The sequence below is a fragment of the Ceratosolen solmsi genome, unplaced genomic scaffold (genome assembly GCF_000503995.2).
Source record: "Ceratosolen solmsi marchali unplaced genomic scaffold, CerSol_1.0 scaffold10, whole genome shotgun sequence".
Classification (NCBI taxonomy): domain Eukaryota; kingdom Metazoa; phylum Arthropoda; class Insecta; order Hymenoptera; family Agaonidae; genus Ceratosolen; species Ceratosolen solmsi.
Window position 1 is genome coordinate 11909557 of NW_011948412.1, and position 12500 is coordinate 11922056.

Here is a 12500-nt window from a genome sequence, read left to right on the forward strand (position 1 = left end):
CGTTCACAAAAGAAAAAATGGTCAATACTATTTGATTTAAGCAAGGATACAGTAACTAATCTTGACTTCAACTTTTTTCTACTTAAAATAAAAGTTGCTCCGTGAATTTATAAGAAAACAATAAATTTATCGTCCAGTTTAGAGGTTGTAAGTATCATTAATAACAGATAATTAGCGATTATAGAGTTGTTATTGTAAATACATTGACGAAAATTAAGACAAGCTTTTAAAATGTAAGAGATTTTATTTGACATTCAAAGCACTAATCGTGTAATAAAATTATATAGATATCAATTGAATATTTTGGCTTATTTTTATCGAGCTTACCGAAGTATTTTGTCTACAGCGCCATCAAATTTGTAGTGGACAAGATGCGCAGCGAAAGTGTAGTGTAAATAGTAAGAAAAAAAAATGATAATAAAATGTAGATGCTTAGAGGCGTAATAAATATCTATATATATATATATATATATATATATATATAATTGTATAAAAAAAATAAAAAATCATCTCAGCCGATTTTACGTAACAATTACATCTACGTCAAGTAATAAATTTCAAGTGGATAGATTTTTCATTTTTATATTTTCCGTCATAGCGTTAAAAAGTAAAATAAAATAAATTATTACTTGTCTTGTGGCTGCAGTATTTATCAAGATTTATAATATACGAGAGATATACAACAAATGAATTATTTTTAGTTGAGATATCGTCGAGTGCATTTAAATAAAATAAAATCACGATAAAAATATTGGGAGCAACGATTTATTAAACAATGCCTTTTGAATTTATAAATACTTCCAAAATATGTAGAACACGTGTGCCTGATGTCGTTTATGTATGCATAAAATTTACTTTTTTGTTTGGCACAAACATTTATTATGCACAAGTTTAATATTCGAACGATACTTTCTTACTCAAATTAGTTATTTAATATAATTATACAATAAAAATATGTATAAATCATGTGAAATTTATTTAAAAATTCCAACCCTACTATCAGAAATATTTGATTAAAATTTCTTGCTGCAAAAGAATTGTACACAACTGAAACGGCCGCCCTTTTCCCGCTTTATTTTTAGTATTTGCGCAGAATCTTAGAACAATTAATGTCCTCTCTCTCTCTCTCTCTCTCTCTCTCTCTCTCGCCCCGCTTGCTAACAAATTCCATGGCCAACTCTTTTTATTATATTTATATTTAATCGACTTATTTCTTTTAATAATTACAATCGTAATAAAGTATGTTAGCATTATTTATCATGCAAATGGCTCCATAAACTATTTATAATTTGAGAGCTTTATAAGAAAAATACATAGAAATTAATGGAAATTAAAAAGCAATGATTGTAATAAATGAATAATTGAAAGATTTATCGTTCGTGCGTGTGCGCGCGTATGCGCGCGTGTGTAAAGTTAGAGTTTTAACAGAAGAAATTTGTAATATTACTGGTCAGCACGGATGAGAGGGAGAGGGTAAAAATTAAATACTTTATCGAGCATAAACAGCTGATCGCGTTGACTAATCCAAAATGGCCACATGCATGAGCATACAGTGAAGTTACTTTTTTTCCGGCAAAATTCGCCAAATCCTGAGGCACCGAATAATCTGTATTGCCTATCGGCGAACTTGGTAAATTTTGATAATTATTTTGAAATGCTTAGAGTAGAGACGGATTTGAATAATCGATAGGGACGTTAGAAAAATCTATGAGAAAGCTCGATGCCATCAGTGACATCTCGTGAAACCAGCATAGCAGACGCTATGTATTATTCTAAATCAACGTAATGACTTTTTGGTAATTTGTGGTAAGGAATCACGAGACGCATCGCGAAACATTTGCTATTTCAAGTAAAAATACGTTGGCTCATTCGGCATCCATAAAACGAATGGAAAATTATTCAGTTTTAGAGTATATTGATTTAATTCGTGGCCATTTTATCTTTAAAGTAACGATTTACAAGATTTTAAAGCGATTGTACTATTAATAAGAAGTATGTAAAAAAATAACTTTTATATTTAATATTTTGCTATTAATATGTTATCTTATTGTATATTTAGTTATTGAATAATTTGTAAATAACTTTTATCATCGTATATATAATTCTACTCTTTTCTATGTTTTATGTTGCTTTTTTCATTTATCTCAACGTGATTAAAATTTTGTTTCAAATGCCATAGGATCAATAATCATGACAGCTGGAACCAGTTTAGTTGTACCTGTAGTGTTATGGGGACGTATAGCTCCGACACATTGCATTTCGTGTATATATCTGTCGAGGGATCAGAAAACATTGGTAACGGGTTGTTATGATGGGCAAATTTGTTTATGGCAAGTTGACCCAGAAACATTAAAGGTACGTACACATTATCTTACAGGTATATATATATATATATATATATATATATATAACATATATACATATGTTTAATATTATTAAACATTATCATTATTATTGTAAAACTTATTTTTAGTAATTATTTGTAAAAAGTAAAAATATTTATTGTTTAAAAGATTTGGAAAATTTATTAAATAAAAAGTAGATAGTATTGTAATGTTTTATACATAAGTTTGCCGCACCTTATAACTTTATATTATTTATTTGCTTATTTGTTAAATCCATTCGTGGCAAATATATATAATTAAATAAATTTATACATTGTTATAAAACTATTTGTTTTGTAGATGACACCACGGTGCTTACTCGTTGGTCACACTGCTCCAATTATGTGCCTTAGTCGAGCTAGTATCATTATGGAGCAGAATTATATTGTAAGCAGTAGTGAAAGTGGAGAAATGTGTACTTGGGATTTGGTTGATGGTAAATGCCGGGAAACAGTCAAGCTCAATAATATTCATACTCAGATGCTACCCTATGTCTCAGCTGGGGGAGAAGATGTGAGATTATTTTGTTCAGGGTATGTTAAAAACTTGAGATTTCCTACACGTTTGACCTAGAAAATTTTATATGTAAAGTTCAAATATTATATTGTAATTATAGATATTATCCAGAGGTATTAGTAATGGATCCGTTTAGTCTTGAAGTACTATTTACATTGAGCTCACGGATGAATCCAGATTGGATCAGTGCTTTACATGTTTTGCGACCGGCCAAACGGAAAGGTCGGTTCTACGTGCACACAAGTTAGTCACACTCATTCACACCTACGCTTTCAACCTTTATTATTTTTACATCGATTCTTTCGGTACCATACGATTTTTATTTTTATTTTTAGTAATATAACATTAAAATTTGATCACATTACGATTAACCGGGATAAGTTTTCAATCGGTGAAATAAATTTTTATAAATAAAGTTATATATTATAAATAAGCTTTAGTCTCTAATTTCGAGACAATTTTGTACAAATGTATAATAATGGGCTGCACTTTATTTGATTCATTAGTCATGAAAATTTGTGGTAAAATATCTAACAAATACATTAGTTAAATCTGACTTTTTGTATATAATAATGGTATTACTAGTCCCTATTAAAATTGTTTATATATTTTTAATAAACATTATAATGTTACAGCATGTAATCAAACTGGATTCAAACTGGTACTTGAGTGCTGGTAGTTGAAATTCCTCTCTGTCTTTCTATTTTTTCTAGAATTTCGAACGGTTTAAATCTTCTGGCTGTTCTAAGACCTACAAAGCATTTTTGGTTTTCTTATTGACAAACATTGATCACTTAATCAACTAAAAAACATTCTGCTAACAATTTTTTTCATTTCGATTTATCATTCGTCAGACTTATCATATATATTGCCATAAATCATTCCTTGCAATCATTAATCATAAATACAATAATGACAAACAATACACTTTGTAAGTATAATGACACGATAAATATACTCTTCCTAATCGAATTGAAAAATTGTAATATTTTGTTTAAGTAAATGGCGAATTACACTTAAAAAATTAATTACAATAGTGAAAATTTTCTTATAAAATTGTTTTATAAATGCTTGATTTCAATATATGTATTATTATTATTATTATTTCTTCTTTTTTTAATGTTCGCTCTATAGATATATTCATTTCTGCTCAAGTAATTAATGTCAATAATTTGACTTATAAATTATTAATTTTTTGATTTTTAGATATCTTTAAACGAATATATATGTTGATAAGTGTAATGAAAATATTAGCAAAGAAATTTACTAAAACTAACGTATTAACATATTTTGATTTGTTTTACTTTCCTTTTTTTTTGCTTCTTCAAATAAAATTAAAGCATTTATAAATGGGAATAACTGCAAATGCGCACAAAGAATTTTTCGAGCAGTTAATTTTTAAAATAACAAAAGCTTCTGGCAAAATCAATATTTTTTCTTTTATTCTTTCTTTTTATAAATATATTTCTATTTACTTTATTCTTTTACCTTTTTTAACTTTTTAATAGTAATGACTTAAAAAAAAAAAAAAAAACTTATTTTTTACATGCATGCTTAAGTATGAGTAGTTATTAAATAGATTTTATGTATTAAAATATTAACGTGCATGATAAAGGAAATACTATGGCATAATAATTTTAACAAATTTGCTTATGCATAGATTATAATTATTTATTATTTAACTTAAATTCACTATGGAATAGTTTATACAACGGCAATAAAAAAAATTCTCTTCCATTCAATTTCTTACAACAACTAACAAACATATTTTAAAGATGACGTGGTATTGGCTTTAACAACGACCGGAACTGTCAAAGTTTGGACACTTCTAGGCCATGAAAATCGAAATAGCGAACCATTGTACGAACATGAAAGTAAACAGATCAGATGTTTAAATGCCTTGGCTATGACATGCTGCCTTTACAACCAACGAACGGTACTTATCGTGTGTTCGAAATACTGGCAGGTAAATTAATTAATTTATCTATTCTAACAGAATTTCATTTTGTTTTCAATGACGCGTTAAGCATTAATTTTAAACGTTTTTAATAATTTTACAATAGATATATGATGCTGGAGATTTTTCTGTTCTGTGCTCTGTAACAGCACCCAGAGGAGAAAGATGGATGGCTGGAGATTTTTTAGCTGCAGACCGAGTAATTCTATGGAGCGACGAAGGACATGGATATTTATATAAGTTACCAGCTAAGTATGTTGACATACATGATAATACAACTAATAATACCGTAAAATCTTTATTAAATTTAATCTTTCCATATCTATAGTAGCTACTTAAATATATAAAGTGTTCAGTTTTTCATATTTAAAATCATCTGTTTTGCATTGACAAATGTATTGAAAATTGATTTTTAAGAATTATTGCACTTGACTTTTCCATTTCATAAATACATAATTGGACATAAATTTAGTGATAACATCATTCAATAAATTTACATCTTTGTATATCTTTATTGGTTGTAGGGCTATAACACAACTTGAAAGGTAGTTCTACACAAGTATTTACTACGTAATTCTTACTAAATTTAAGCAGTTACGCTTTTAACAATTTCAACTTGTAGATAACATTTATTTTATAAATTAACAACAATTGGCTAATGTTTTACAAACAAATTTTGTATAGTAATAAATATTAATATTAATCAATTCTTACAACATAGCACTAAAATAATAATGTCAATGTATCCGTTTTATTTTAGAATTAATTGCCAATTACTAGCAAAGCACTTGCCAGCAATGCACAATTTAATTCGTATTCAGTTATCGCTCCAATTTATTTATTTATTTATTTATTTATTTTTTTTTTTTTTTTTTTTTTTTTTTTTTTTTTTTTTTTTTTTGGGAAACATATTAGTGATAAACTGCATTAAAATTCAGAAAATATTTCTCATATAAATAATTCAATGCCAGAACAATTACATCAATTATAATCTTCAGGATATTTTTGGATATTTATTTTTATAAAAATCATTAAAAGAATAATACTTGATAAATAACTCGTGATAATTATGATCCTTACAAATCTGAATATTAACGTGCACTTGAACATTCTAGAATGATTTTTCATTACTTTATAATTTATGAAGTAATTATTTAAATATATTCGCATACCCTTGGCTAACATTATAAAATATGTCAAAGTTTTAGATTACTAGAATGTATTCACTAGAACATCAAATCACTAGAATATATCAAAGCAAAATATTCAAATACTGTAGAATCGTACAATTTTAACACCTTTTCCACATGCACTTAAACGCCATTAATAAACATTGAATTAGTAAATTTTATTGCCATAATAACAGCCAAAATTATAAGAATTTAAAGCTAAAATTTAGTTAAAATTTAGTTAAAATTTATAAAATGAACATTTTTTATCAAAATTTATTGGTCACCATGGAACTTCACAATACAATAAAATAATATGGAAAATAAACTAATTAAAGCAATAATTAAAGAAAGCATCGTGCATTCTTTAACAAAACTACAAAGTACAAATATTTCATAATTTATCATACCTTCACCTTCATAAGTTAAACACACAGGTACTCCAATTAATCCATTGCTGATCTTTTTTCACGATGATGTTCTTTCCATAAAAATTTAACATCCGCATATTCTACGGTGGACCTGGTTTGTTATAGCAAGCTGAAGGGCAAGGCTTTCAGCAGGTAACCCCGCATTGTCATTAATACCTCATATTATCTTATAAAACCTACTCTTCTCTTCTTGTAACTCTATTCTATAAGCCTTCATGAAATTTATTCGCCACTAGTTTTTTTAATTCTTAAAAAAATAATAATAATAATAAAATAATGAGAGAGAGAGAAAAAAAACCTATAAAATCTAATAATAATAAACTTGTTGTATGACACTAAAATTACCTTTTGCATTATTTTTATATGTTAATTATCGATTTTTTTCAATTATATGCAATCGGGTTGGCATTTTTGCAATCACATTCCGCACATTATTTTCGACTTTGTTTGTGATACTAAAGTCGCGCGTTATCGATGCTATGCAAATAACAAAATGAATAATTGTATTTGAATTCGTAAATTAACTATTTATTTGTATGAAAATCTTGTAATGCCTATAATAACTTGAACAGCATTTAAATCGCATTAATAATATGATGGATACAATTTTTATTAATGAATAAAGTTAATAGGTAGTAATTTGACGTTTTTAATCGAGAATTTATAAATAAAGTATAAAATGCTTCTATCATTCGGGTTTTATCAATAGCTTATCACATTCCTAAATCGTAGTAACTGTATTTGTTGTAGCACTCATGTTTTCACACTCTACAATTAGTACAAACAATTTATCACCTCATAAAATCATTATATATACGTATAATTAATTCTTTTGGCTTTTATTTTATTGCTTTTCTGCATGCATTCTGAATGACATTGAGCTCCTAATTCCCTTTTGTCATTTAGTATAACAATACTGTTTTTAAAGCAACGTATTACTGTAAGAAATGTCTAGATTTTGCAATAAAATATTTTAATGTACATAACAAATTAAATAAATTTGTCCTTTTAATTTGCTAATTACAAGTCGTGTTTGCTAAATTTAATTCGATTTAATTAACAAATACTACTAGATGAGTGTACATACTGTGAATGCTAAGTTTTATACGATTTCCAAGTGTTTTTTTTTTCTTTGCTTTTTTTTTTTTTTTGACAATATTTAACGTATACATTATTAAATTATATATTCTAACGTAATTGTAAAAAGAAAAAAAGGAAAAAAAGAAAAAAGAAAAAAAAACAAATTCTATACTGTGACTCGTACCAAGTTAAACTGCAGAATTTTTAACAATAATTATTGAGCAGCAGCGTAGCGGACAACGAGTATTTCCATTCAGCGTCAGTAGAATGTGATCAACCTTATTTATATTGCATTCTGACTCAACCCGGTGATAAGGTTTAAATAACTTTTTTTTTTTGTAAATAATCATTGCGTCGTACCTGTCTTTTTTTTTTTTAATTTTTAATTCTTTTTAGCCTCTATCGTGTCCACCCGCAATGCGATTGGTTACAGCTCAGCGTGAAAATAAGACTCAAAAGTACCTGTTGCGAGGTGACAGCGAGGGAGTCGTTATGTTGTGGATAGTTCCAGAAATTACGAGTGAACAAATGAGTCAGATGAGCAAAACTGATGAGCCTCTTCTAGTTTTGTTTCCTACTCTTAATACAAGCATAACAGCAGCTTGGGAAGCAATGAAACCTTCGCCAGTCGGGATCTTGGATCAGCTAGACAGCGGAGATGGGCATGAAATTAAGTTGACAGCCAGTATTTATTTGCCTCAGCAAAGTCGATTGGTTATTGGTAGAGAGGATGGAAGCATAATAATTGTTCCAGCAACGCAAACTGTAATGCTACAGCTATTACATGGAAATCATCAACAGTATGATGGTAGGAACTTCCGTGAAGTGTAATGATTTCTTTAAAATTCAAAATAAACGATGAAAGATGACAAAGCATCGAGCTCGTTAAATATGATCCGTTAAAAATATCAATGAGCAAAAACAGAAGTTGTATTTGTTCGAGTGCTTAAGACCAGTCAGTCACTACAGAAATTTATATTCTTATTTAACCTAAAGAAATTTATCACAAAATATAATAGAAAATACAAAATTATGCATGAAAAATTAGGTGTAAGTTTCATATTCACGTGTTATACGAATAATTGTACGAATGAACTTCCGTAATCGTCAAGATAAAACGAAATAATTAATTTTTAAGCGATCAATAAAGTCTGAAATTTTTAAGCATAAAATTTTACCATTTAAGTTGGATTATTGATTATTACGCTCCATTTGATTAACCAATCTGTATATAATAAGTGTGCTTAATACTATTTTGTTCAATTACAGTACTTCGTTAATCATCCCACGTAAGCATAATCATGCTTAATAATTTTATATTCCATTGCTTGATTGATTAGATTGGCCACCTCATCAGATACTTTTAGGACATTCTGGACGAATTAATTGCCTATTGTATCCTCATGGTGCTGCATCTAGATATGACAAAACTCATCTAGTATCCGGATCCGTGGATTTTGCTGTCTGCTTATGGGATTTATATGCTGGTACTTTGATTCATCGATTTTGTGTTCATGCTGGAGAAATAACACAGCTATTGGTTCCACCGGATAACTGTAGTGTGAGTACCGCTGTAAAACATAAAATTCTCTTTAAATCACGTTTCCTAATCATAATTGTACGCTTGTATATATTTTGATATCCGTAGCCGAGAATTCAAAAATGTGTCTGCAGCGTAGCTTCGGATCACAGTGTAACGTTATTATCATTGGCCGAACGAAAATGCGTAGTTTTAGCTTCACGCCATTTATTCCCCGTGGTTACTATCAAGTGGCGACCATTGGATGATTTTATGATCGTTGGGTGCTCCGACGGAGCCGTTTACGTCTGGCAAATGGAAACGGGTCATTTAGATCGCGTCTTACATGGTATAAGAATATAATTTTGATTTATCAGCATAAGTTCTAATATTGTCTTTATCCGTGTAGGCATAATCGCCGAAGAGGTCTTGTATGCTTGTGATGAGAATATAATCGTAGCATCTGGTACTACCGGGAGTGTTGGAGAATTAGGTCTAGCGAATCCTGCCGTTCACTTTTTCAGGTAAATTCGTATTTCAAATTAAACATAAAATAAAGACAATAAAACATAGTATAAATAGGCATTTTGTATGGTGTTGTATTGTCAAAAAAAAAATAAAATAATAAAATAAAATAAATAAATAAATAAATAAATAAAATAAAAAAAAAAATAAATAAAAATAAATAATAATAATAATAAAATGTAATTGTTCAACTTGGTAATAATTGATAAGGAGCATAGCAAGTTTTATTGAAATAAACGACAACATTACGATTTGACCAATGTCATGTAAATATGATTTTATTTTATTCAATTTTTATTTACTTGACAATTTGATATCGACAATATATATAAAATAATGATGAGGATGCAGGTATTATTTATTCATTCGTGTCGCTTACTGTTATAGAGGTCTAAGGCATAGAAACTTATCTGCTATTCGTCATGCCACACAACGAGGCTTACACCAATTACAACAGCTACACGGTGGTCACGGAAACGATCATGGGAATCAAATAAGGGCGAAAGGAGCTCCACTTACGATCCAAGGCTTCCGAAGCAATCCCAAAGATCCAGAGAGTCATATTCTTTTTTTCGACATCGAGGGCCTCATAGGTGATAATCCCAATTGGTTTTGACATATCTCTTTTTGCAGGGAAGGTTGCGAAACGAATAAGGATGACGGCGGCAAGAATAATAGAGAGAGAGAGAGAGAGAGAGACAGAGAGAGAGAGAGAGAGAGAGAGTTTTTATCTAAGGTCAGACTTTTAGTTGTTAAGTTAATATATTTTTACAAGGTCAATTTTCAATGTTGATACAGTACAACTGTTGAGTGATGAATACGGGTCTATGTCACCCGGATCATTGGAGGCACAAGGCCTTATTTCAGCTACGGAGTATCAGAAAGTCGCTGCGCTCACGCAATCGGCAAGTCCTGATGCGCATAAGAAAATTGCAGGTGAGAGCACTGAGTGAGCACTAAGAAATACGTGGTGATCCTTTCCTTGCAATTAAAGCAAGTACTAAGTCGAAATAAAAATTGAGGTAATGGCAGAATGCACAATTGCGTGCGATTTGATTTGATTCGATATGATTTGATTCGATTCGATTTGATTTGATTTGATTTGATTTGATTTGATGTGATTTGATTTGATTAATAAGGAAAATATCCAATGAAATTCATTAGCGACTGATATATACTGAAATATTTCAATGTTTTCATTAACCATTGATATTTAAGTAATCTCATTAGTTATAGAATTGAAAAATCGAACAAAAAACTGGATTATTACATTCTGTCTTTAAATATTATCATTTTTTATACCTTTAATACTTTAGCTTTGAATCGTTTATTTCATAAGTTAACAAACGATTGCAGAAATTGATTTTGTTGCGCTTTGTCTTACTTAAGAATCAATTGTAATGATTAACGAATTAAGAAAAAAAGATGTATGTAAAATAGTTGTATATTGTGATCGGCTCTTCAATGATTCATTAATATATATTTATAGACTTTTTTGGTCGTGTCAAGGATAAGGCAGGTGACATGGAGCGAATGCTAAAGGAAAAGGATCGGCATGGTACCGTGTTGTAACAATATCGTAGAATTTGTTTGTTCTTAAAACATAAAAAATCTTTTAATTTTTCCATTATGTATGTTTATTTTATTAATGAATGCTATTTTGTTAATACAATTTACATACTACCGTTTGAAATAATTGTTAATTTTATTTAATTATGTATTAATAGATAGCTATTGACTGTTCTGAAATACTATTGTTTTTAATTTAAAAATTTAATGGAAAGAATAATTTTTAAAACTTACAACATTTAATAACTTACAACATAAAATAATTTCAATTTATAATGATAGATTTATTATCTTTTTTTCTTTTCTACTTAAAAGCCAGTTTACTCTACCAGGCTATTTATAATTAAAGACAATTGATTTCAATTTCAATTATATTTTGAATTATTTGAACATCTATTGTATCATTGTAGCGTTTAAGTTTCATTATTTTTAAGTTTTAATGCTAGAACCTGCAATATAAAATTTCAAATAAGACACCAATATATATTCCAATGTATAATTATTCAAATATATTGTAAAGATAAAATTCTTTAGGTCCTGCATGTATGAATGCTGTTCATATTTTGTTTTATGATTTTCATTATTATCAGCTTATTGTGAATAACATATTAATACATTAGTTGTAAAATTGTTAAAGGAATAAATTTTCTATAGGTATAATTGCTAAGATGAAGGAAGGTGCTGAGAACGTGCAAACTAAAATTCAGGCTAAAGTGGAAAGTGTTGGTTTAAAGCCGTCGACTCTCGATGGCAAAGGTTAGAATTATTTCTGCTTTGCAAAAGTATACTAGCGATGCAAATTATTATTTGTTAAAATTTTATAACATAATGTAATAAATATGAGTATATTATGCCGCTTCATTTATTTATTATTATTACACTTCATTAAGTCTCGTATAATTAACTATTATTTAAAAAAAAAAAAAAAAAAATGATTTATTCAATTGTAAAATATTGTTGTTTGTTTTTTCTCCTTTTAATCGGTAATGAATTTTCTAAATGCAATTTTCAAATGCACACTGAATAATTGTCTTAACGCTTGATTTATTTTTAATTATTCATTGGATATATTGTAGTTATTTTTATTTTCATTTGTATAATACTTAGCAAGTGGTCTTCGTTCGACATTCGACAAAAAAAAAAAAAAAAAAAAAAAAAAATGTTTGTAGGCATATAAGGATATACTCCATCAGCAGGTTTCCTCATTTTATTTTTCAGTTGATTTCAATGGCAATAGATTCCAGATTACCCATATACATTTAGACTTCATTTCACTTTAATAATTATTTTATTAAATATTTAGATGTAATTTTTTTTACTTTAGTAATTTCCTTATTTTTATACAGTTTT

At 28.4% G+C, this 12500-nt stretch overlaps 1 protein-coding gene across 1 annotated transcript in view; it reads left to right on the forward strand.

The window, feature by feature from the left end:
• The first annotated feature begins 1565 nt into the window (after positions 1-1565).
• The window catches only part of Rbcn-3B (WD repeat-containing protein Rbcn-3B), a 16572-nt gene continuing 5637 nt past the window's right edge, over positions 1566-12500 (forward strand). The window contains exons 1-15 of the mRNA XM_011496278.1: positions 1566-1630; positions 2180-2355; positions 2685-2917; positions 3001-3122; positions 4676-4866; positions 4964-5109; positions 7763-7853; positions 7934-8345; positions 8878-9098; positions 9186-9405; positions 9466-9580; positions 9969-10174; positions 10380-10517; positions 11071-11139; positions 11805-11906. Coding sequence (XP_011494580.1) covers positions 2191-2355; positions 2685-2917; positions 3001-3122; positions 4676-4866; positions 4964-5109; positions 7763-7853; positions 7934-8345; positions 8878-9098; positions 9186-9405; positions 9466-9580; positions 9969-10174; positions 10380-10517; positions 11071-11139; positions 11805-11906 — 2431 coding nt within the window. The 5' untranslated portion in view covers positions 1566-1630; positions 2180-2190. The remainder of the gene's footprint in view (positions 1631-2179; positions 2356-2684; positions 2918-3000; positions 3123-4675; positions 4867-4963; positions 5110-7762; positions 7854-7933; positions 8346-8877; positions 9099-9185; positions 9406-9465; positions 9581-9968; positions 10175-10379; positions 10518-11070; positions 11140-11804; positions 11907-12500) is intronic.